The following is a 27,045-nucleotide window of genomic DNA, read 5'->3' as shown; positions in this document are numbered from 1 at the left end:
AATATTTATTTGGCTCAAATAAATACTTCTTTCAGTGTTCTTATAAAGAATTATGCTTGGAAATTTTCAATCCAGTGGTACAAAATTTACAAGTGTCCCATAGTAAATGTATGTGCAAACTACACGATTGTGGCCTATGCGCATACGTTTACAATGGGACACTTGTAAATTTTGTACCAGTTTTCTTATAGTCCGGTGTTACTATGCACCCATGGTAAAATTTGTTGGGAATTTTCCACAGTGTACACAGACCACAGAGGAAGGTAGAACACCCCAATTTGCGTGTTTGCCACTCTGATCTTCGGCTCGAGTAGACATTTACACACGCGGGTCGTAATGTTCTACTTTTCACCCCCGGTGTGTAATGTACTATTTTACTTCAGAGATGAAATTAATAATGTAATATTTTTCAATGGTTTACTACTTAACAAAATATTGTTTTTACAATAATTATTTTCTTTCGCCCCTCCGGGCGAAAAGCGTCAACTTTTCTCCCGCTGTGCGAAACGAAGTTTCCGCTTTCCGCCTCCGTCGAGGAGAAAAATAGTATTTACACCTTGGGCAGTAAATAAGAAAGCCTCAGATCACATGTTTGTTGACCTCGGCTTCGCCTCGGCCAACAATTACATGAGATCTGAGACATTTCTTACTTTACTGCCCGAGGTGTAAAATATACTATTTTATCGATGTGTCAAAAATGAAATCGACGGCTTCATTTAAAAAACGAGTTTCAGAGATCTTTTAAGTACATACTGAAAATTTTAAACTGAATAAAGAATAAAATTAAAAAAAGGGTTTGAGAAGTTCTCAGCAACAAGTTGTTATACTTGTATGTTTTACTATAAGTATCCTATAGTCAACAAGTGATTCCGTTTTCTTACAATATAATTTCTCTATACTATTTCTATTCTCTTTTCTTTATTCTACAGGTGGTAATAGTATTCAGTTTCAACAAAATTTTTTTTTATTCACGTACATCCTAAAACTATATAACTGCATTTAAATATACTGTGAATAGTATACCTCACTATATAGGGGAAATCATGAACCATATAATGATCTTTTACACTTTTGTTATATTTTTTATTATTCATATCACGTATTAGAATGATAATGAAATTGTTTTATAGCACGAATGTGTGATTCATACATAATTCTGATAGGGATGGAAATGTATATTTCTTGTTTCCGTCATATTAAAATCTAAGGAATAAGGATGAAAAAGATATCGACTCAATCTATATTTTTTTTCTTTTTAACGCTAGATAAAGAAATGAAAAATAGGTAGGGTAGTAGCAGGAAGGGGATTTCTAGGGCATCAATGGCGTTTTAATAAAGACCCTCGAGACTCGTTGAGACGCTCATATCAAGCATTCTTTGAAGTCCGAGCATTCTCTTGTGGTAATAGATAACGTCGTCTCGGTTGAGGCGAATCTATCATTTACTTATTATTTAATTATAAGATTATGAACAAATTCTGAACATTTATTCACTGGTATTGACATTACCTTATATTATATAGTTACACTTACAAATAATTGACATCATCTTACATGTTCCACTAAATGTAGACGATGCAATTCGCAGCTAAATTGCCCCAAGAAATTTTTCGCATAATAAATTAAAAAAAAAAAAAATTTTTTTGAGGCAGAAAAAAATTTTTTGGAGTCTTAAGAATTTTTTTTTTCAATTCATAATGTGAAATTTTTTATTCGAATATTTTGATTATAAAAATTTTTTTTGTTAAAATTTTGACTGAAAATTTTGTATTTAAATTTTTATTTTGAAAAACTAAAATTAAAAAGTCGCAGGATTTTTTTCTTCACTATAAAATTAATATTAAGAAATGATATTTTGTATCTTTATGATGTAAACTTTAATTATTTAATAAAAAAAAAAAAAACAGAAAATATCCAACTAGGAAATAGTAATTTTTTTTGTGGTTTATTTTTAAAAGTATATGCATATCCCGTTAGTCCTTATAAAAAAAATAGTGCTTCTGTCTCTTCAAAAATAATGAAAGCAAGGATCTATTGGACCTGAAGAATTCCATTATGATGCAGGAGATCGTGGCGGACGTGCGAAAGACAGAAGAGAAAAGAAATCGTAAGGAGAGGGTGATAATGGTGATACGAGAAAATAGACGTGGGTGTAGGTACAATCAGTGAGAAAGACATAGAAAGAGAAGTCAGAGCGACTTTATGAAAGTGGTGGGAAATCCTGGACCATGCGCTCTGGCACTTGGGAACATATTGTGATCGTAAAATTTAAAGAGGAAGCCGAGAAGACGCTTGAGAGACGTGGCCAGCAGTTACCAGAGATCGGGCCGCTGTGCCGGCGATAACATCAAGGTTGAGGATGCGACGACGGTGGATCAACTTTCAATTGACCACAGGGATTCCACGGCTGAGCATCCGCAAATTCCAACTTGGAAACCGGAAGGATTAGCGGAAATTTTTCGTTCTGATTGCTAGTAGTATCGGTAAGTTTAAATTTTCAAATTTATATACATACATATATAAAAAAAAAAGTTTTCTTGAGTCAAGAAAATATTTTAAAGACAAAAGTTTTCGGGAACCAAATCAAGATTTTTTTGAGAAATTTTTACTTTATCCGGAAAAATTGTCGGTTTCAAAAAAATTTTCTTGAATCAAGAATATTTATTTTTAGTTCAAAAATTTTTTTTAAATACTAATTGCTGATAATTTATTCTTATTACGCTTTAAATCTAATTTACACAAGCAAAGGCATGCCCATGATAGCTGTTTCTCTTTGAAAATTCATATCACGCGCTCTTTGGTATTCATTTTCACTTGTCACTATCAGAAAACGTTTGAAGTAGATAAAGGTAGTATAGATATACATATACATATATGTATAAATAAGGGTCAAAGTTACTTTGTACAAGTTTCCGGGACAATTGAAAACAGAAAGATAAAGTTCCGACCGCTTAGTAAAGTTCATACTTAATAGAGTGATCGGTAATGACATTATAAAGCAATCTGCATAACCTGGCACTCTGTTACTGAGTCTAGGCTACTCGTAATTACTCGTGATAATATTATTACCCAGGAGTTGCGATAGTAAAACACTGAAATTGACACTACTTTTTTCCGCATTTTTTAAATATTAAATTACGCGGTCAATAATTTTTTTTAAATTTATATAGCCAATGATGACTAGTATATAAATTTAGGAATTGAGAATATATTTTTTTTTTTTTATTATGATTGATTTGAAAATTTGGTGACGGAGCTTCGCGATCGAGGTGTGCAATGAAATTAAGAATCATTACTAGATATCACTGTCTGATATATTATTGAATAAAGTTAATTTATAGATAATGAATGTTTAGAGATTGGCAGTTGATGAAATTAAACGGGTAAAATATTAAGACGTATAAAATTGTTAAATGTATTGAAGAAGAAAGAGATGAGTAAAACGAAGCGTTTTCCGCAGTGGATAATGTAATTGACGAAGTAACTCGTTTAAAGTGCAATATCGCGCGACAAAGTGGCGAGACGGGTTCCCAAATGGATGGGCGAGAAAGAACCAAGGGAGGAAGTATCCAACCGCCCATCAACAGTGTTGCAGTGCTAATAAAGTCATGCATGTAGTCATGGATACATTATAATTTTATTAATTTTTTTTTTTAGTTAATTATATCCAATTATCGTGTATGGGAAAAATTTAAGACTTTTCGAAATTTCGAAGTATATGTATTTAATTATTTTTTATTTCGACGTTTAAATCATGAGAGGCTATACCGCTTTTTTTTTGACAGATGATTTGCAAATGATTCGAATATCGGATTTTTTTTTACTACACTGTAAAAAGAGCGGTGTTAAAAATAGGCTCAATTTAACGACGCGCGGTTAAAATGAAATAACACCGGTGTAGGCGGTGTTAAATCGGTGTAAAAAAAAATTCACGTAAGGTAAAAGCTCCTATACCCGGTCAGTACCATTAGTCGCTCACTTTAACTGTTTAAGGCGTTTTTTTATAATTTTTATAAAAAAAAATTACAACTAAAAATATTATTATTGATAAATAATTATTTGTGAATCTAAATATATTAAAATATAATGTATCAAATTATTTTATAATAGATTATAAATTTAAATTAAATGACTGTTTTCAAAATCGCGCAAAGCCGGGCATTTTTTACTTTAACGTTCATTCGTTAGATTAAATTTCGGTTACGTCAAATTTTTTAAGAATTGTTATAACTATATCTTATTAAATACATTTTTAAAATTCATGAAATTTTATATCATGAAAGAATAAAATAGTATAATTTATAAATTATTTGCCCAAATCAATAAACTTATCATAGTTTAATTGATATTGTCTTTGAGCGACTATAGGACCATGTGTTGATCGAGTAATGATACATGACAACTTTTAGTGAGCGACTATGGGTACACTCAAAGACCTTATTTAAAAAATTAATAATAATTAATTATCAAGATTATTCTTCAAACTTAAATTTTATTCTAGTACTCGAAACTTCAAAAAATAACTATAAAAAAAAAAATATGGTTTTTCGTTTTATTTATTAATTTATATTGAGTGATTTAATCTCTCTCCAATGAAAAGTGAGTGGGTATAGGGGCTTTTACCTTACCAATGCTATTTTTTTTTTTAATTAACGATAATTTCGTAACTTTAACAAAATATAAATAATTTTTTTTTTTGGTAATTTCTAGGGGTGTGCGAATATCATTCGAATCGAATCGAATCGAATAGTAACACTCGAAATTCGAATAGTTCGAATTATTCGAATAGTTCAATTAATTTTCTTGTGCTCTTAAATTAATCGATTTCGATGGAAAAGTTGTCTTGTTCGGGTGTATTTGACTCAATTTGAATATTTTTTTCATAGAACTCATTACTAAAATAATAAAAATTTTACTATAAAAAAAGTGTCATCCGGTTATATCCGGAATAAAAAAGTAAATTTCATATTTTGATTCGAAAATTCTACATGAATTAAATAAAACATGCTACACAGCAAAATTTTTTTAAATTATCAATGTCAGACAATCTGCAAGATCTCTTAGAAATTCGATTTTCGAAAATCGGACCGAAACCAATAACTTCCCGAAAATTTACAATTTTCTTAGCGGGAAGTAAAAAATGTTGATAATTACGACGAATACGAATTCTTCTTTAATTCAATAATGAGTTCATTATTTGGTTTGAATTCAGATTATTCGAAAAATTCGAGCTATTCGATTCGATTCGAGACGAATAATTCGTAAATTCGAATATTCGCACACCCCTAGTAATTTTTAATAAACTCTTATAATCACACCCTCGTACTCTGATCAAAGTTAATTTCCTTCTCCTGTACACCGTTTTGAATAACACCGTTACACCGTGAGTTAATTCTAACACCGCTTTTTTTAGTGTACGTATAATATAAATACTTTTTTATTTATAAAGTCTAAAGCGAAGAAACTTGTTGAAACCATTTAAGCAACAGTTGGTCTTTAGAAACTGAAATTGAATCAATATATGACTTTTTTATTTTTATTATTCCTTGTAGTAAAAATCATGTCAAAATAATAAGAGTTGATAATTTGATTAAAGTCTAAGAACAAGTATCATTTTCTCCGTCTTCCTTCCTTTCTTGTGACAAGAGTTTCTTAATTGACGATTTTAGAAGTTTGATCGCAGGATGTGAGTCTTGACTTTAACATCCGTAGATTTCCTCAATGAAGTAGCAACTGCAAATTTGATAATACTAATTGGAGCTCTTTGCTTCAATGTTAACTACCGTCATAAGTTTTAAATCAATTAAATCTTCTATTACACCGTCAAGTCATTTAATAAGAAATATATATATATAGACATATATGTCCTTGTCGTCAATGATTCTTGTCTTTGTTTTAAATGAAAAATATATTTTCAGATGCTATAAATTTTTTATCCATAAGATTTTGATTAGAGGCGATGACTTTATAAATAAAAAAAGTAAGTGTAGGATTGTGCATCGTCACGTTTTGCCATAATTTTCCGTAGATATGACGGGTGACATGATTTTTCTATTAGCTGCGCTCAAGTCTTTGCTCTCTGTTTTTCATTGAAGCAGTTGAAATGTTGCTACGTGACAAATTTTTTTTATGACTGCATAATAACGAAAGAATAAAATATAGCGATATCATATTTGTGAAATTTATCATCAGATAAAAAATTAAACTATATATTTTATTATTTAAAAATTTATTTTAGTAATTGGACAACAAATAAATCGAACCACTCGGTTCTACTTGAGACCTGTCGATTGCAAACCGCAGATGTCAATCGACCGTAACCTCTCCAATTCGATTGCACTTCACAATCTATTGACAACTTGATTGTTGATCTTGATTCTATGGAAATTCGCGTAGTTGCTAAATAAGAAAAAATTTATTTAATATTTTAATTTATTCAAAATAAATTTTTAGCGAGTGCCCTGTAAAAAAATTTTGGTGTGAAAATGGTCCTGGCGAGGTTACGCGGTCTGCTGGGTGTGAATTGACGTCTGAAATTTTCTTGGTGTGAACCCATACGAAAAAAATATATATCCAGATATATCCGGGCAAATCTGGAATATGTCGCATATATGCAACATATATATAAATATATCTCATATATGCAGATTTGCCCGGATATATATTTTTTTCGTATGGGAAATGTCAAGCGGTGTACTTTTAACACAGTGTAAGTGTTTTCTTTCACACCAACAGTGTTCAAAATTTTAACACCAAATTTTTCACACCCCATCGTGAACTCAAAATTTTTTATTTAATATTTTAATTTATTCAAAATAAATTTTTAGCTAGAGCTCTGTGAAAAAATTTTGGTGTGAAAATGGTCCCGGAGAGGTTACACAGTTTGCTGGGTGTGAATTGACGTCTGAAATTTTCTTAGTGTGAAATGTCAAGCGGTGAACTTTTAACACGGTGTAAGTTTTTTCTTTCACACTGGCAGTGTTAAAAATTTTGACAACAAATTTTTCACACCCCATCGTGGACTCAAAATTTTTTATTTAATATTTCAACTTATTCAAAATAAATTGTTAGCGAGTGCCGGGTAAAAAAATTTTGGTGTGAAAATGGTCCCGGAGAGGTTACACAGTTTGCTGGGTGTGAATTGACGGTCTGAAGTTTTCTTGGTGTGAAATATCAAGCGGTGTGCTTTTAACACGGTGTAAGTGTTTTCTTTCACACCAGCAGTGTTAAAAACTTTAACACCAAATTTTTCACACCCCATCGTGAACTCAAAATTTTTTGATAGTGAATTTTTCTCAATTTATCTATAAATTGTTCATTGATGTCTCTCCCTATTCTACCCAATCCCCTCCTATTCTAATTCTCCTTCTTTAATAATACGAGAATGTGGAACGTTTCACGTATATATTTCCTTGTGTGTATGTGTGTGTATTAGTGTGCGTGCATGAACACATAATTTCCTGCTTTGCAGCATTATTCAATATAATTTAAAAATGCGGAACGCGGGATTTGGAGGCTCAAAATTATTTGTAGATATTTAGAATTTCGCTTAGAGAGGTGGAGAAAATGGGCCGGGTGAGCCAAATTCTCCCCCCTATTATTCGTTAAAAATAAAATTCTTCCCAAAATTTTCATTTTTTGTGAACAAGCAATTTTTACCCGCCCACAAAAAATCATTTAATAGTAATTGACAATCTGTTTCAATTACTTTGAATAAAAGTGAACAAAAAATTCAGTTTATTTGAATTCGCGATAATTTTTTATCCCCTTAGCGTTCCCATTTTGCTCATCCCTTCTCTAAATGACTAAAAATACGAATAATATCGAAACATATGACTTGAAAGAAAAAAAATTCACTGAGGGTTATCTCTTACTTAATTTAGAAATTTTTAAGTCTTGCAAATTTTGTTTGCTTTATAATTTTGCTTAAAATGCTATATATTTATATTGATTATAAAGATCGTGGAAATTCAAAGAACAAATAATGCAAAAAAAAAAAAAATATTAAGACGTCACGTAATCTCTTGGATCGACTCTCAAGCCGTAAGTACTTGATAAATAACGTCAGTCATTCTCTTTATAATTACTCAGAAGAGACGAAGAATTGAAGAGCTCAGTTGTAAACGCAAGAGAAATCATGAAGTAAAAGAACTGCAGCAGATGTATTTTTTTTATTTTTTATATACACTTTTTATTTTCTCCACTTTCGTTTCTCTTCATGAGAATAATGCTCGCACCCAAGGGATTGTGTTCCCAAGAAAATGCTGATTGACTTCCCCTACTACTAATCTTTTTTTTTTTAGCGTTACTTATCAATGTTGATAACTCATTGTCCGTAAAGAGAGGAAATTAATGATAGAAAAAAATTTACCTCAATTTTACAGTAAATTAAAATAATAGATTTAAATAAAGAAATTTGAAAAGTTTCAAATAATTCAAAAACTTTTGGATAATTATAAAATTTACTAATAATTCGAAAAATTATGAATAATTTAAAACTTTTTTTGAAAAGTTAGAAAATTCGATTCTATTTTTGAATCCGATTCGCATATCCCTAATAAATATATTAAAACTCTAGTAGAGTTGTGAGAAAATGGTGAATAGCAATTTACGAAAGTGAAAAATGTTAAAATAGAAATCACTTGAACACTTTTAAAATTATTTCCGCAAATTTTATTCTGCTACGTCTTTTACACTTTGACCAAGAAAAAAGTGTCACAATTTTTCTAAGTTCTTATTTGAGGTCTCTCTTTTGTTAAAAACTCTTATCGGAAGTCAATTAAATTAGTCGCTTGGGTGAAAGGGCACGATTAAGTGTATACTTTTTTTTTTTTTTTTTTCTAAAAAAGAAAAATAAATCTTTAATTAATTTTCGCTTTCTTTAACATTACGCTGACAAGAATAAAAATATAATTCCCCTTTCAAAGGCTTTTGTCAGTAAATAAAAATTCCGTTGAATTAAATAATTTAAAGTAAAATAAATTTACAGTCATAAGAAACTGGCATAATAATAAAATATTATTTTAAAGTTTTTTAAGGTGCTGTGGAAGACATAGCAAATAAAAATTTGAGTATGATGGCTGGAGGAACATGGAGTGGTTGGTTGCAAAGGTGTCGGGAGTCTCGGAAACTTGTCCTTGTCATCGTAGCTATCGCACTTCTGTTGGACAATATGTTGCTTACTACTGTCGGTGAGTTATTTTTTTAAATTCAAAATTTTAAATGACTAATCAATAACTGATTTATTACTAAATATTAATATATACCCGAGAAAAAAAATGTTCCCTATTAAAAATATCCATGTCGGATTTTCCGCACGGGAACTCATGGGAATCCATATAAGAAAATATGGATTTATGTACGAACTCATAGAAATTAATATAGGAGTGAATGGATTTATATAAAAATCCATGTAGGAAACCATAAATATTTGAATTTCCTATGGGAAATTGAGGCAAAAATCCACATGAGAATTCATACTAGATTCCCATATGGATTTTTCATGGTGTGGATTCCCATAGGAACCCATATGAACATTTCCCGTATGAAAAAACAATATATGGTTAAAATATATAAAATCATATATGTTTGCAACAAAAAAATATATGACATATTATATTGTATATTATAAAAAATCATGTAGAGATTTTGGCCGATTTAACATAAAATTATATACAGTAGTAAATATATGTATTCCATATATGTAACTTATATGTTTTTTATATTAAGCTATATATACATTTACATTTACCTTATAATATATTGTATTGATATATTTCCTTTTATATTCAAAAAATATAAAATTTTTATATGAAATGAAATATATGGTAGCATATAATTTATATTATATATGGCACCATATATTTTCTTTGTTATATTTAAGCATATATTTTATTCGGTGTATGTATATGTATATGGGTATATATATTCGCATCAAATTAACTAATTTTGAAAATTTTAACTGCAATTTAAAGAGTATATTAAAATTTAGATCTAATTTAATTGGAGTTGGTCATACGAATAAGAAATTTTTTTTTTCATACACAATATAAATATATGTTTTTATATATGATCAGAATATATTTTTCGTATGTGATAGAAATATATATTTTTATGTATGATAAAAAATATAGTTTTCGTTTATGACAAGAACATATATTTTCATATATGATAAAAATATATTTTTTGTACATGATTGACATATATATTTTATATATGCTAAACATATACGGACTCGTATATGATGAATATTATATTTTTTAATACAAAAAAAAATATATCAGAAAATATAGTTAAATTGGCTACATATTTTTTCTGATATTTATCATATATTTTGACCATATATGTTATTTTCAAACAGGCTATATCGGGATCTATACTGGACCCACATAGAAATTTAGGCTGGATTTCCAAATGGATTTTTTTGATCTGGTTAATTTTGAATATAAAAAAAAATTTTTCTTTACTCAATTTAAAACTTACAAATGATAAAGTCGTATTAGCAGATGCATTTCGTCAAACGTAGAATTTAATTAAAAAGCTTTTAGTCTTTCATTAGATTCAATGTCTTTTCATTTATTATTTATGTCTTCAATTTTATCTTTTTAGTACTTCTCAATATATCTTTCGTTAGCATTTTATTAATAAAATATTTCATATTTATTATAAAAATTTTCCAAAAAAATTTTTACTCCGTCAATTTCCATGTGACGTAAAATTATTAATAGTTTTGAGTCGTAGGCGGATAAAGATGATCCGTAAAAATAAAATAATTCTTAACTTCTCTTCATATTTTCATAAAGTCGTTCCTCTTATATATAACAATTAAAAGTGTTTACACCACTGGGTCAAGAGGTCTTGCCATTCTTAAAATTCTTTTTTCTTTCCTCGTAATCAACTGCGTTCTCTTAGAATCATTAAAAACTTAACGGCAAATTGGAATTATAGTTTAACTTTATTTTTTTTTTTTATATTTATTGAGACTAAAAATTCTGCACGCCAATTTAAATCACGCGATTAAATTATATTACTTGTATACTGAATAGTAAATTTTATTCTATAGGGAACTGAATAAAATTGTCAATTTTATTAAGACTCGGATAGATATAGTACACAGAATTCATGTATTGCCAATCGATATCTTTTCTTCGATAAAAGTGAACAGATTCATTCGGATTAGGTGAGATTTCCCTTTAAGTCGCGATCAATTGACTGTACTGAACCTGACAAATTTTATTAGTCTTATAAAAGAGAAAGAAAAACCGAAAAAATTTATACTTCAAATAATTTACTCGGAAAAGCTCTTCTGGATTATTTTTTTTTTTTTTCATAAAATAAATCAATATGAAGGGAAAATATTTATCGGGCAATAAACACTCATATTGTTCCGATCAGTACCACTGTAATCGTATATAAATATTTGGAAAAAATATTTAAGAGTATAACGTATGGTCAATCACTTTTAGTTCAGGCTTTTAACTTCCAACATTGATATTCCCTCGTGCTATTTTTCCCCCTAGTACAATCTTTAATTCAATAGCTACTCATTCATGGTGTATGAGATCTATCCAAAGCACTAGGGGAAAATAGCAACCATGTGTCACGACTGTACCAATTCCGATAAGTGGTCATGCATTTATGGAAGATCTGAGAAAGATATATAATAATATATATATTATTTAACTTTTTGTAACCCGGGAAATGCAAGTGTTAAATCTTTAAAAAATTTAAAATTTATGAGCAATATTATCTTTTATTTATACACTAAAAAAACCCATATTAGAATCTTATAGCGATCTTGACTAAGCCTGGTCACCAGTAAACTAGTTGTCTACGTCTTTATATAACTATGGATGCTGCTGAAAACACTGTAGCAAAAATGGATGGATCTGATTATATATAATTATATCTGAACGGTTGGATACAACTAAGGTACCCGCGGGTAATAAGGCCTGTCGGGTAATAAGGCCTAAGTGACAGAAATGATATTTAAAATAACCGCCTCCGCTAAAGGCTACTCTAGTAGAAGGGTCTTGCATAGAGATGTTACGACAAGTTTATAGAGTCCCGATACCACATTCCCTATCTTCTATATTTCATCATCCGTCATTTGATGTCGTAGCGCAGAAGAAATTATAAAAAACAATCTAGTCTTTTGACTCTTAAAAAGGATACTGATAGTTTCAAGTGCTGTTGAACAAAACAATCTAGTCTTCTGTCTTTAAAAAGTATTGTTGCTAAATTTAAGTGATGATTCATCTCTAATACCAATTTTATTAAGTATAATTAAACTATTCCAATTTGTTTAACCCATAGGCCTTATTACCCTACCGTAGTAAAATAAGGCCTATTCGTATGGTTTTTGTAAAAGTTTAATTTTTTGTTCGTTTGTAGTATAAATTACCATTACTTCATTATATTCTATGGCTAATGTATTGAAATAGAGATTTATGATACATTTCTATAATTAAATGCAAATTCTATTCAAAATCTCCCTTAGCGAGGCCTTATTACCCACTGGTACCTTATTATGCACCTATATATATAATTAAACATATATTATGTATAGTTTTCATATCAATGAAGCCTGATCGAATCTAATAACAAATAGAGTCATACATAGCTATACGTAAGTGCATATCAGTCATGTCTGATCAGATCTAATTATATATAAGCCTATATATACCCCATATATAATCATAAGTAAAAAGTTTTAAATTGCAAGTCTTGTCCAAGACTTGAAAAAGACCATTGTGTTATGGTGTACTTGAAGAATTGTTCAAGAATATTGTGTATATCTTGCCGAAAGAACATTAGTACATTAACTTGAGCTAATCTTGCGCCAGAACTTGCATGTACAAACTCATATCTTGCGTAAGACCTGCACAAGAAGTGTCATATTACACTGTCTATCTCTTCTGTATCTGCCACTTTATCCCCTCCATTGACATACAATACAGAATCCCAGGATGAAGTGACAGAGATGGAAGTGAGATATATAGGCAGTGTAATATGAGACTTCTTGTGCAGATCTGCTGCAAGATATGCGTTAGTGTCTGCAAGTAATTTCTGTTGCAAGACTCGCACAAGATACGCGTAAGTAACTTTACTAACAAATCTTGAGCAAGACATCTTCAATGTTCTTTTGTACAATATCATGTGCAAGTCCTGCAACAATCTTGTCTTAGAATCTCGCATCAATATCTTGTGACAAATTGATAGGTATATAAAGACGTAGACACCTAGGGGTCTTCCGTAAGATACTTTCATAAAAGTAGTACAAGACCATCACAAGATTGTCTTGTGCACATCATCTTATACAAGTTCTTGTAGTATATATCAAAGATTCTTGTGGTCAGTGCGTTGACCGGCAACTTGTGATGGAACTTAACTTTGATAGCAAGAAAACTTGATGGGGTTAAAAAAATTGTTTTACAAGAAAAATTTAAGATTAATGAAGTGAAATATTTTCAAAAAATTGATATGATTGATTTTTTTCTTCAATGCAGTGCCGATCATTCCAGAGTTTCTTTACGATATCAAACACCCCAATAACACTTTAAGTCAACACTTAGATGGACCTCACTATACAACTCGTCCAATGACCATTGCTAGCATCATAAGTACTCCTATTCCACCAACTAAATGCACCTGTCCTCAACTGAATGCTTCAAATAGCGGGCAACTGGAATTTCTTCAACTAGTAACGAGTACTTCGTCTCCCATCGCGAATGGTTAGTAATTTTTCATGTAAAAAAAAATTATTTATACTTCAATTCTTTCTTTCACTATGATACAACTTTTTCTCATTTTTTTTAAGGTTCTATAGCTAATGTGCCCACAACTAATGCCACGAGTTTAGAAAATCTGGAAAAAGCTCAAAGACATCGAGAATTGCTAGAGGAAACTGTCGCCGTAGGAATAATGTTTGCGTCAAAAGCTTTTGTTCAGTTACTAGCTAATCCTATAGTAGGACCTCTGACTCACAAGTATACTCAAAGATATATTATATAAATATTTTTTTCCCGGATGTGAAGCAAAATCATATTATACTTCCAAATTCAGTAGTCTTCTTGCCAAATTTATTGAAACAAATTCATATTGCTCTTTTATATGATTAATAGGGTGGTCGTTAAAAATTAAATTTTCTCAGTCGCCCCATAAAAAGCTTCTTTTTAGTGAAAAAAACCGTGGGAAATTTGTTTTTTTTTTTTAAGTAAAAAGAACACATGCCACAGGACGATCAAAGTTCATTTTTCGATACAATCGCGGTTTTTTTTAAATATCTCATGAAATATGCAGATTAAAGGATAAAATCATAGAAACAATTTTGTAGGAAATTAAATTCTTAACAAAAAAGGTCATCTTCATTTTTTTTATAAAATGTATATTTATGAAGATATTTAAAAAAATTTTTTTTAGATTTGATGAATTGAGCGTTTTAAGGATTACAAATTTTGAAAATAACATTTTTCTAAGTATATAGAAACTACAACAAGCATTAATAATTGATATGTTACGAATTACGAAGTTGTCTATATTTAAGGAAAAAACGTGATTTTTAACATTCGTAATCCTTAAAATGCTCAATTGATAAGATCTAAAAAAGTTTTTTTTAAATATCTTCATAAATACACATTTTATAAAAAAAATGAATATGACTTTTTTTGTCAAGAATTTAATTTCCTACAAAATTGTTTTCATGATTTTTTCCTTTAATCTGCATATTTCATGAGATATTTGAAAAAAAACCGCGATTGTTTCGAAAAATGAACTTTGATCGTCCTGCGGCACGTGTTCTTTTTACTAAAAAAAAAAAAAATTTAATTCCCCACGTATTTTTTTTCTAAAAATAAGCTTTTTATGGGGCGCCTGAGAAAATTTAATTTTCAACGACCACCCTAATGAATAATAATAATTAAATAAAGTTATAAATAAGTATATTAAAGATATTCTTCCCTTATTAACTCCAATATAATTTTTCGCAATAATTTTAAGTATTAATTTATACACAGAAAAAAAACGATTTTTCGCCGCAAGAGTTTTTCGGCCCACCCTAACAGAATTGATTTTGTTTCACTCAATTACTGAATAATCAAAAAACTCTCAAAATTTTATTTTGATCGAATTTGGTGTTAAATTTTTTATAGAATTGGATACAGCGTTCCCATGTTTGCTGGATTTGTCATTATGTTCATCTCTACTTTGGTTTTTGCTTTTGGTCGGAGCTACAGTGTCCTTTTTATCGCTCGGGCATTACAGGGTATAGGTTCTTCTTGCTCAACTGTTTCCGGTAAACATTCAAAATTCACACATTTAAATTTTGTAGACAAAATAATTCAAATAATTAATATTTTTAAAAAATTTCAAGGCATGGGAATGTTGGCGGAAAGATATCAAGACGATAAAGAACGAGGTAATGCAATGGGTATCGCACTTGGTGGATTGGCTCTGGGAGTTTTAATAGGGCCACCATTTGGTGGATTAATGTATGAGTTTGTGGGAAAATCTGCACCGTTTCTTGCATTATCGGTCCTGGCTTTAGGTGATGGACGTAAGTATAAACTAATGCGATTTCATATAATTTTATACAATTATTTAAAATATATATATGAAAAGTCATTACATAATATATATTCTAGTGCTTCAACTTCTGATGCTGCAACCAACTGTCGTTTACACTGAAACTGCGTCACCATCATTGAAAGCCTTAATTACAGATCCTTATATTATCGTAGCTGCAGGTAAGAATCTCAGATGATGTCAAATCATTTGAATTCGAACCCAATTTAATTAAAAATTTTCATCAGGTGCAATCACGTTTGCCAACATGGGAATTGCAATGCTGGAGCCCAGTTTACCGATTTGGATGATGGACACAATGGGCGCAAGTCGATGGAAACAAGGCGCCACTTTCCTTCCAGCCAGTATTAGCTACCTCATAGGTACTAATCTATTCGGGCCACTCGGCCATCGAATGGGAAGGCAAGTGATCACCCAAACATATTTATCATATTATATAGGCTTCAAAAGCTATTGTTCCTAAGGAAATTATTAAATTTTCAAATGTAAATACAGGTGGCTGGCAGCATTAGTTGGATTAATTGTTATTGGGTTTTGCCTGATGCTCGTAAGTATTTTTTTTATAATTTATCATGAGTTTTATAAATTTGTATACAGTCGAATTCCATTAACTCGGACAATTAGTCTACGAAGGAGCGGAAATTTCCTGGAAATTCCGACTTATCGAATACCCTTTCTCCTTTCAAGAGTAATCTACAGCGCATGCGCTCTTACATCTTGGGTGGGAGACAGCGCAATTAGTAGTGGGGGTCAAGATTGAGGGGAAGTCCCGAGTTAGTGGAATCCGACAATCGACCGACTGTACTTATAACCTAATTGTAAATGTTTTTTACGTAGATACCTCTAGCAACGAATATCAATCACTTGATAATGCCGAATGCTGGTTTAGGCTTCGCGATTGGTATGGTCGATAGCTCAATGATGCCAGAGTTAGGATACTTAGTTGATATAAGACACACTGCTGTTTATGGCAGCGTTTATGCGATTGGTGACGTTGCATTCTGCTTGGGTTATGTTGTTGGTACGTAATAATCAATCAGAAAAAAATCGATTAACAAAAAATATTGGTATCTATTAGCCAAAAAAATCCTCTGTATTTATTTATGTTTACTTTTTTAAAAAACAATTGAGACAGAGGTCTAAATATTTTTGTCGTGATTTTTTTAAATTATCCTGGATGCAACTCTCAGTAATCACTGCATTTAAATGTTGCATATAGATCACATTAGAAGACTATAGTTAAGTCCGCAAATGAATGGGCTTTACTCCGACCATTTTTCTACAATCTAGTCATTACTGCGCATGCGCGTTAGTGCAAAGTCGTAGGCTTGATCATAGCCAAGTAGTGGGAGAAAAAATCATTCTTTTGCGGACTTAACGATAACTTATAGATTTATTTTTTAGTGATTTAATTTAGTCAGAAAAGTTTAATCCGTCAGCACTCACGTGAACTTTCTGGTAATTTTTACTCTCGTGATGAGAGATTTGCTCACGCTCTATGCGCATGCGTCTAACATCTCGCGCGCTTTGGCGCACTTGTAACGGAGGATAAGTTTAAAAGTTACGAAGTATACCGAGTGCGGCCGAACAGCTATTCACTTACGAAAAAAAAAAAGTTATCATTGTTTTAAATTGAGCGTGAGCAAAATGCTAACATGAGTGATGACGGGTTAAAAGATGAAGCTTAAAAGTTTAATCACTACAATTGTTAAATTTTGTAATTTAATAATCGATATTATTGAATATATTTTAAGGTCCTGCTTTGAGTGGAACTCTAGTCAACACGATTGGTTTTGAATGGATGCTCTTTGGAACCGCAATGTTATGCTTTTTATATGCACCTCTCATGTACTTTTTGAAAGCCCCTCCAACGAAAGAAGAAAAAAAGGTAAATTTATTATTTTTGATAGAAACCATGACGACAATCAATGAAACTCAAAATTAACATTTCAAATAACTTGATTGATAGCTTTACTAAATTATAATTATTTTTAATTTTAGTCTCTAATCATCGGGGAGAAGTCATCAGTTCGTTACGTCTCTTACGAAAATGATGAAGAGGAACAATAAAGAGTATCGCAATCATTGAGTAAATTTTTTTTTTCCATATTATGTTCATAAAATCTATTATTTCTTCATGGCCCGCTTCGCAGGAAAAAATTCAAAATAACCCACGTGTTAGTTTTATTAATTTCTTAACATAAATTATATTAATTTATAGTACAAAAAAAATGTAAGCTTGTGGATCTGGTTTTGCTTTTTTACTACACAGAATAATAATTCAGGGTCGCAAGTAGATATTTAATAATTATGGATACGATCTAGTAATGAATGATTTACTTTAATTGGAGAACAATTTTTCTCCGTGTAGTTGATAATTTATTCTAGTAAATGAGTGATTAATAATTGAGAAAAATTCGCATAGATGGCGGCCTGACAAATTACGGACATTGTTTAAAGACAACCGGCGATCATGGCCGAGCGGTCTAAGGTGTAAGACTTAGATCTCTCGAACATGATCACTGGCCAGGCGTGGGTTCGAATCCCAGTGGAAGCCGAAAGAATTTTCCACGCATAAAGTGTGAGGTCTTTCGGACCTGAGATTCGTCCCGATGCCGACATTTAAATAAGATCGGTATAAAGAAAATGAATTTGATTTGATGTGAGGTAATCTGTGGACTATGTTTTCTTAAGCTCAATGGAATTGTGTTCCTGAGCGTTCTTGTAACTTTAGAATGACCAGACTCGCTTTAATTAAAAAAAAACAATTGGTTAATGACTTTATACTTGACTGTTGTAAATCTCTTATTAGATAGTATTTATATATTTAAAAGAATAGTGAATTCCTAGCAAAATCAGTCGTGAGTCCAGAAAATAAAATAGTTTTTCTATTTTCGGTTATTTTCCTTACTATTGGCTCTAACATTGAACTACAGTAGAGCTTTGATATTTTTAAAAAATAAACGTTTTAGTAGGTTTCGCATATCTTGATAAGACAAATCAATCGGACAGGAAATTAAATTTTTTAAGGTCAGGATAAGGACGAGCTATTATTTAAACACAATGAATACTTTAAAATTTGAAATTTTTCTTTCAACCTAACTTCAATTCATTGATTTTTGAATATCATCGAAATATAAATTCGTAACCTAACCCAACTATAAAATGACAAATGTATGGAATTTTCGAACCTAGTTCTGTAAAATGCATGTTGAAACTTATGATTTAATTTTCTTTTTATTCAATTTTTGTGCAACGATTTTTCTAAAATTCGAAGGACAACGAAAGTATTTACATGATTTTATTTTGAAATATTATACCCCCTCAATATATTGTGTTGATCATAATTAAGTAAGTGAAAATTTTCCGTTAGTCATTTGAGATAAGTGTGCGCAGTGGGTAAGTATGCGCAAAACCATGCATTGATGTCCGAAAACGCACACTTGCCCCAAATAACTCTAACACTTTATTGGTAAATTTCTTGAAGTCAGAGGACAAGAAAAATTTTATCATAATTAACGACAGTTTTCATTTCTTTTTATGAAATTTTCCACTCAGGAATCTAGGTCATAGTTTTTATCACAATCAATCACATTTTTTTTCAATGCAATCAATAGTATTGTAGTAGAAAAAAATGAAAGACATTTTTCATTAGCCATAGCTTAGCTAATTAGGGCTTGGGTTTGTCAGCTGATCATATTTCTTGAAAAAAAAAAAAAAAAAATGATTGATAAATATATAAATACTATTTTTGGGTAGAAAACGTTGCTTTGGCCGAGTTTATAATTTTTAATTCCTTAATTTCTTCGATTACAAAGAAAAAAAAAATAGATTCACTGTAACGATGCATATTCTTGAAGTTGAAAGAAATTTTCAATATATTATTGAAAATAAAATGTTTTTTCTTAATAAGATATGCATGATGCATGTTGTGAGCTACTTGTACCGTCTGTAATATACATTTTACTTTTGAAAGTATAAAATATTAATAATTTATGCTAAACGTGAAAGAAGACATGATAATTTTTTTAGGTTAACATTTGAGGTTTTAATTTTTTAAAGATTATATAGTCGACCCATAGAAAGTTCGGGATTTTGCCGTACCACAATTATTCCTTCTTTACCACAATATTTGGATTGGCACATGCGCAAAATATCTTTTTCAGAATGTTATAGTGGAGGGACAAAGAATAATGGTAGGGAAAAATCCCAGGCTGTTTCCGGGATGACTATAATTAGTAATTGATAATATTGATTAATCAAAATATAATGTTACCTAAATGGTTAGAAATTAACCCCTTAGCGTTTGGGAGTCTCGAAAAGTCTCGGGGTGTGTCGAGTGGGGGAGCGCGAATCAAAAAGCATCGTGGATTCGTATGCGTGCAATGTGAGAGTAGTAGTGTTACTGTGTGTCCCTTTTCACTCATTTTAACCCTACTTTGTGTACAACGACCCGCTTGAACATGGAGTTAGGTTTCAAAATCAAGCGCTAATGGGTTAATTATCTAAATCATTACTATTTTCAATTATGATGAACGTAATATAAATTTAAGTATTAGAACTCATTAAAAAAACATGAGTTGGGATTGGCGAATTAATTATTACTAAAAGTAGTCTATTTTTCTCGTGTAACAAAATTATATTGTAATCAAAATTTCGATATTTGAAGAAAACTACCTGGTCAAGATTCTCTGAATGGCTGCAGAGAAACTGCGCAATAAAAGCAACTAGGTTTTATGAAAAGTTTTCAAATTTTGGATTTAAATTAGTAACTATTGTAATTTTTATATCTTCAATTAATTATGAAGAAGAATAATCTGAGAAAATGGAACTACTTTTGGAAATGATTAATAACGATATTTGATACTGAAATTATTGCATTTAAATGAAATACGGAAGTATAAGTTTTGAAATGGAGTATTTCAGCGAGGTGTTTGTCAAAGTGCCAAAAATTAAATGAAAAAGTATTTAAATACATTTGTAATGATCTAATGATGATAAATTTGAAGCGAAAATCTTTCTATTAATTAATAATATTAATAATGCTAATAATAATATTTGTCTAGTTACATAATAATGTTGATAAAAATTTTTGAAAAATGGAACCTTGAATAGAAAATTCGTAGAAGCAATACAAAGTTTCATGTACGCACGTATACTTTTCACTTCAGAAGCTTCACTTATATAATACACTAATTAGCTTTATTGTAGAATGCATACAATAATAATACATATTTTAAAATATTTACTCTATTGTAACTGTAGTTATAAAATTAAGAAAGTTGATGTTGAAAAAAATCGTACTGTGGCTGAATAAATTTTTGACTCGGAAATTTATTTTTTAGACGAGGGAGGTTTTTTTCAAAAAATTTTACTCGTCTAGAAAATATGATTATAAGAGATCAAATTTTCTCTATATAAGATGCATTAAAACAAGTTTAGATATCATCAATATATATATAATAATCTGTACTGGCGTGTATTTTATCTACTTAAAAATTAATTACATCTTGTTCAGATCCTAAATTACTATTGAAAGAACTAAGCGCTGATTTACTGTATTGAGTTGGGTGGCCCGAAAAAAACGACTACTTTTTTTTCGAGGCTCATATGAAAATTTGTTGGCTCAACATTTTTTAAAAACCCTCTCGAAAAATCAGCTCGATTCAAAATTTTAAGGGGTCACTAAAAAATTTCAAAATTTCCAAAAATGATTGAACTTCGGATTTTGTTCTTCTAGATTTTTTCTTTCTCGTGGCAGAAATATTTTCTAAATGTAAAATCAATACCATGCTGAAAATTTTTGCTTGAAATATAGACTTTTGAACGTCGCTCAAAAATTATGAATATTAACTCATAATATTTTATTAATACTTTGAATTATTTTTCGTACTTTTTTATGACTCAATTGTCATTTTACTAATTTATAATTTTGCATAACTAAAAAAATACTGGACAGTTTCAAACAATAAAATTGGCCAAGATTAGAATTATCAAAAAAACCAAAAATTGAATTAAAAAAAAAAGTATATAAATAACTAAATTTTTTTTGTCTTGGGTTCTATTTTTACTCATTATGATACAAATTAATGGTAAAAAAATCAAGAAGCTTTAATATTAATATTCAAGGGTCGCTCAAAAATGTCCAAAAGTCAGTACTCGGAAAAATTCAAAATTCCTAAGCGACAACTAAATATTTAAATTTTTGACTAAAATTTTCAGCATATTCGAGATTTGAAATAAAATAAATTGCTGCCATGGGAAATAAAAAATTCAGAAAAAAAACTGAATTTCAATCATTTTTGGAATTTTCAAAATTTCTGTGCGACCTCTTAAAAATTTTTTATCAAGCTGATTTTTGGAGAGGGTTCTTAAAATTCGTTAAACCAAAAAATTTTAATACGAAGCGCGAAAAAAATAGTCGGTTATTTCGGGCCTCCCTACTATGAAGTGAATAAACACTTGATCAAACTAGAACATTTATTATTAATAATTATTTCGTAACTCTCGATATATATCTATGTGTGCATTTGAATGAAAAAATGATCTAGACTTAACGAGATTCAATCAAATCTACTCAATCTAATTCTTGAGCAAATTTACTTTGCATATATAAAGAAAAATACATATATCTACTTAAATAGAGGTGAAATAAATATATATGAAAGATTATTAATAAAATTGGATTTATATGAATCTAAATATTAAATAACTACGTAAATCTAATTCATTATCTTTCTTGGATCATACATATACTTAAATATATATATAATAATATGACATGAAGAATTTAACTCGAATTATGTAGAGCTTTATATCGTTGATGTTTATCTCATATATATTAGAAATAATAGTAGAATATTATAAGGGTTCCATTGAAGATAAAATTCTTAAAACCAAAACTATTTGTCAGATTTTCGCTGCGAATTTACTTAAAAGCCGCTTGCGGCTACTCCTTATACGCAACGCGAGTCAATTTAATAAAAGTGTTTGAAATCGAAAAAAAAACAAAAATGATGATCACTGACACATTGACAAACACCTACAAATACTGCATGAAAAACAGAACAACGTAAAGTACTTCCGTTATAAAATTTTGAATGCAGATAGTGCCAAAAAAGATGATTGAAATTGTATACATATAACTCGATCATATCGTAAAATATTTACCAAAAATATATGATTGTAAACGAAAGTATGAAAAAAAGTATTGATAAATGATTATTTGTAAAATTAATGATAGTTTATGAATATTATATACAGTCGAATTTCATCAACTTGACAGTTAGTCTTTAGAAGAAGGGAAATTTCCTGGGAATCCCGACTTATCGAATGCCCTTCCCCCTTTGGAGAGTAAACTACTATCGGGTGGGGGCAGCGTAGCTCATAGTGGGGGTCAAGATTGAGGGGAAGTTTCGAGTTAATGGAATCTGGGTTAACCCTTTATCGTTTGGGAGTGTGAGTATAATCGAGTGCGGAAAACGCGAATCAAGGTCGTGGGTTCGGATGCGTGCAATGTGAGAGTAGTAATGTTACTGTTTGTCCATTTCCACTCATTCTAACCCTACTTTGTGTACAGTAACAGTGCCGTAGTTACATAGCTAAGTTGAATATGGAAAGAAAAAATTTTTTTTCTATACTACGCCCCTGCGGATGCTACGGGCCCACAGTTTCCTAACGACCCGCCTGAACATGGAGTTGGTTTTCAAAGTCAAGCGCTAAAGAGTTAATGAAATTCGACTGTATACTGTTTTATAGTTTATTTATATTGTATATTGGTATACTTTTATTTCATCTTTATGTGAATAACATCAAGCTTTCATATCTAGTAATTATATTATATCGGTATTATAAACGGCCGACATATAGTTGAATTGCCAATGCAATCAAGACAAATAAAATTTAATTATAGATAAATGTTATTGAAAAAAATGAAAAAACAAAAAAAAATTGCTATGGAAATCGGTTAGCGTACATTAGTAGAAAATAAACATCTCAACGGACATGGATATACATAAATATATATAGCTTCTTTTTTTTTTCATTACGTATGTCCAATACGAATGATAAGAACTTTAATTAAAATTGGATGATATCTGAAATAATGAAGAAATTTCAAACATATGATGAAGTTTGTGCGATGATTATTATATGTACTTAACTTTCGGGCTGCTATTGTGAACAGACAATAAGCCATGATAATGAGCTCGACTCCCCCAATCTTATATTGATTGGAATGTAGAGTTTTTTTTTTCAACAAAATATACGTCAGTTAATGATTTCGTTTATTTGAACTTAACTGTTTTTATTATCGTCGTTCTTTCACGTATGCATAGAAGTCAAAAAGTATGTTATCAAATATCATATTAATATATAAGTATTAAATCAAAAATTACATATTAAATAATATATTGAAGTGTAAAATTTATTGAATTAAAGTTTTGCGTGGATGCGTAATTTATTATTTATAATATTATTGAAAAAATGATCTATGTTATTAAATATATTTATATTGTGATTTGTGATGAGATTTTAAAAAAAATTATTGACACAAAATATATTTCCATTATAATAAAACTAATGAGCTGGTGTATGGGTCCGATTTATGTCTGTTTTAGTAAGGGATAACAAGAAAAGAGGATTAGAGTATATATTCTCTTCTTTACTTTATTATACTTGATTGAAGAAAAATAATAATTAAATAAACATATTATAAATCAATGATATAAAAAAATTTAGCTAAATTGAAATTTGTCAAAAATACATATATGACATCTAGACAATAAGTTAAAATATACATTGGAGATAATAAAAGTATCTATATTGAGTATATATATATACTATGATTACCAGACGAAGTATTTTAAAAAGTACACTAAGTAAAATATTTGTGATGTTCAATTTATGTATTATATTTAACTGATGTACTAATTAACCAAATAAAGTGAAGTAATCATTAATAACTTGTATCTATTTAACTAATTAAATTCCCTACCGGGTCAAACTTGCGTTAAATTACGATTTTATATAAACCAATTTACGGCAAAACTACACAGTAAGAAATATTTTGCATCACTATGCCAGTATAGGCCTGAACGCCATACTGTATGGTATTGAAGATTTTTATAGGTTATAAAATTTTATGCATAGATGATTCAACCATTGCGGGAATAGTAACATTGGCAATAGTTGTCGCGGACGCCGCAATGTCAGTTTGGCCGTCAGGCCCATACTGCATTGCCGTATCCACATTGTTTCTGGCCGATAAACCTAGTCTAACGACATCTATACAGTTTTGGTAGTAATACTATAGTATACATTGATTGACACGCCAGAAATTATGGCGGAAAAAACTAGTAGCATTGTGCCTTTGGCATTGAAGTATGGGTCTCAGGGCCATGCTGTTTCGCCGTGGCTGCTATGCATACGTGTGAGCTTTACAATCGCTCTAGTACTATACAGTATAGTAAATACGCCATATTTCTGGGACTCGTTACAATACTGTCTTGGAATTTTTCACATACTATTTTAGTATCTGTCTTGAGACCATACCAGCATGGTGTTGAACGCCATGCATTTGTTACCGTGTACAAATAGTCAACTATAAAATGTTACTGTCCAAGTAACAACTGCCACAACAATTTCAATTATTTACTTGAACCATAGAATTGTAATAGAAGAATAAGATATGTTGCAGTTACACTAAATATCTAGAAGCAATAATTAACACCAATCAATCCTACTATATTAATACTTATCTATATAATTGTTTACTTGTTATACTGGTAAAAAATTATTTACCGATCCCAAAAGTCCACAATCTATCGAAAACATACTGCAAGCCTGAAATGATATCTCCCGGTGTGATACCTCAAGCGCAAAAATTTCCAACTGGAAAAAATAAGTACAAAAAAACTACGATTGTACGCTTTCGTTTTATTAGAGCCAAGATCCAAATATAATATATTACCTCTGTTTTAATTTCTCGATGGAAATTACGAACATTTAAAAGCTGATAGATAACATCTATGACTTTTCTCATCTTAAAAAAAATATAGGCTACAGCTATCAATAAGAAACTTAATAGTATATTACGCACCTAGGAAGAAAAGTAAGACATTCCGACCCGCACGCATAAGTGCCTACCAAACCATTACGTAACAAACACGCGGATTAGACAGTGCTACTTTCCTCCCTAGGTGTATAATTTACTATTTTTTGTTTAGTAACAAACCTGAGCTATCACATCATTCGCCAGAACACAAATAGCAGTGACAGCAAGTACGGCTCCGATAAGTGGTAATACAGCATCGATTGTATAAATGAAAGATTTTTCATGTATATCGATAATACTGTTCGATATTGCCAAGTATGAGTAGTAGACAATTATTCCAAAAGCATAAGTTAGTGAAAAAAGAATTGAAACTCCATATAATTGGGAAATATCATCACATATATCGGAAAGAACCGCATAGTTACGACGAATCGTTGTCAACTGTAGCAATGTTCTACTGTACTTATTTTTTCCAGTAATTACCGTCGTATAAACTTGAAGCCCATTGTAAATCTCCGTAAGCTCTGATAATTTTGAATACAGGTTTTCATATTTTATTTTAATTATCGCTAATATGAGCGCATATTGAAAAATATGCAAACAGATAACAAAATCGAATATATTTGGCAACATTGATAAATTGATTCCTTCGTTTGACAGGTAAGTAGTGAATAAATTTGCTATGTTAATAATAACATGTACTACAATTAGTACGTAAAAATTTATATATTTAAGTTGAGATTGATCGAAATTGTTATAAATTTGGTTTATGTCTTCGTTCATAAATATGAAAGTATTCACTGTCGTCACCATATTTGATTGTTTCCAACAATAGTTAGCCCAAATGATGACTATTGTTAACATTCCAGCGATTTTCATTGATATTCTTATTTTACGTGTTAGTTGACTTTCGTTAGGAACTTCGTGATAATATGTATGAAGAAAATACGCAATACTTAGTCCCAAAATTAGAAGAATTAAAAAAATAATATAAAAATAACCGATACGAGAGCATGAGTATTTAATATGAGCTTTTTTTGACATCGATCGGTGATTTGGTTGCGATTTTTTAAGTTCAATCCGAAATGGAGCCAATCCGAAAATTCCGAAAAAAATTAAATAGACTGATTCAGTCATCATTTCTTAATTGGTTCTTTAAAAAAACTTTGATAATATGAACATGACTTCCGAATGAGTTGCACTGATAAAGATTCAGTAGTTAGATTTGTTCTATTTGAAAGTAATTATTCTGCTGTAGATTTAAATTATTTACAAGGAACAAAAATAAAGATTGAATCTCTTTTTCAAAATCATTTATGAAAATGGGTCACCTTGAATTTTAAGTGTTTAATCGATTACCGCTGATTTTAAGATAAATTTTTATTGTATTTTGAAATATAATCTGTGACT

General features: G+C 30.1%; 2 protein-coding genes and 1 long non-coding RNA gene across 3 annotated transcripts in view; 1 reads left to right on the top strand and 2 right to left on the bottom strand.

Moving 5' to 3' along the window:
- The window catches only part of LOC130677854 (uncharacterized), a 72,525-nt gene that overhangs the window by 41,294 nt on the left and 4,186 nt on the right, over positions 1-27,045 (bottom strand). The gene's annotated exons all lie outside the window — the stretch shown is intronic.
- LOC130677753 (synaptic vesicular amine transporter) lies at positions 2,078-24,298 on the top strand. The gene is made up of 12 exons (XM_057484608.1): positions 2,078-2,482; positions 9,029-9,190; positions 13,508-13,732; positions 13,819-13,987; positions 15,149-15,291; positions 15,370-15,552; positions 15,641-15,742; positions 15,809-15,983; positions 16,077-16,128; positions 16,419-16,602; positions 17,336-17,469; positions 17,583-24,298. The coding sequence occupies exons 2-12, from the start codon at positions 9,073-9,075 to the stop codon at positions 17,649-17,651; spliced, it is 1,554 nt and encodes a 517-aa protein (XP_057340591.1). The 5' UTR covers positions 2,078-2,482; positions 9,029-9,072; the 3' UTR covers positions 17,652-24,298.
- On the bottom strand, positions 25,187-26,270 carry LOC130677789 (putative gustatory receptor 28a). The gene is made up of 4 exons (XM_057484652.1): positions 25,816-26,270; positions 25,552-25,623; positions 25,383-25,472; positions 25,187-25,291 (listed from the first exon to the last, which is right to left on the bottom strand). Exons 1-4 carry the CDS (start codon positions 26,266-26,268, stop codon positions 25,229-25,231), a joined length of 678 nt encoding a protein of 225 aa, XP_057340635.1. The 5' UTR covers positions 26,269-26,270; the 3' UTR covers positions 25,187-25,228.

This window comes from Microplitis mediator, chromosome 1, assembly GCF_029852145.1.
Source record: "Microplitis mediator isolate UGA2020A chromosome 1, iyMicMedi2.1, whole genome shotgun sequence".
NCBI classification, from domain to species: Eukaryota; Metazoa; Arthropoda; class Insecta; order Hymenoptera; family Braconidae; genus Microplitis; species Microplitis mediator.
Note: the sequence above shows the minus strand (reverse complement) of the source record. Positions and strands in the feature narration are given on the sequence as shown.

Excerpts from the sequence above, each read along its gene's own strand:
- LOC130677753 (XM_057484608.1), top strand. The coding sequence starts at position 9,073 with ATGATGGCTGGAGGAACATGGAGTGGTTGGTTGCAAAGGTGTCGGGAG. Across the intron at positions 15,743-15,808 it reads TTATATTATCGTAGCTGCAG|GTGCAATCACGTTTGCCAAC; the intron begins GTAAGAATCTCA and ends AATTTTCATCAG. Across the intron at positions 17,470-17,582 it reads CAACGAAAGAAGAAAAAAAG|TCTCTAATCATCGGGGAGAA; the intron begins GTAAATTTATTA and ends TTTTAATTTTAG.
- LOC130677789 (XM_057484652.1), bottom strand. The coding sequence starts at position 26,268 with ATGTTGCCAAATATATTCGATTTTGTTATCTGTTTGCATATTTTTCAA. Across the intron at positions 25,624-25,815 it reads CGAATGATGTGATAGCTCAG|ATGAGAAAAGTCATAGATGT; the intron begins GTTTGTTACTAA and ends ATTTTTTTTAAG. Across the intron at positions 25,473-25,551 it reads ATCGAGAAATTAAAACAGAG|TTGGAAATTTTTGCGCTTGA; the intron begins GTAATATATTAT and ends TATTTTTTCCAG.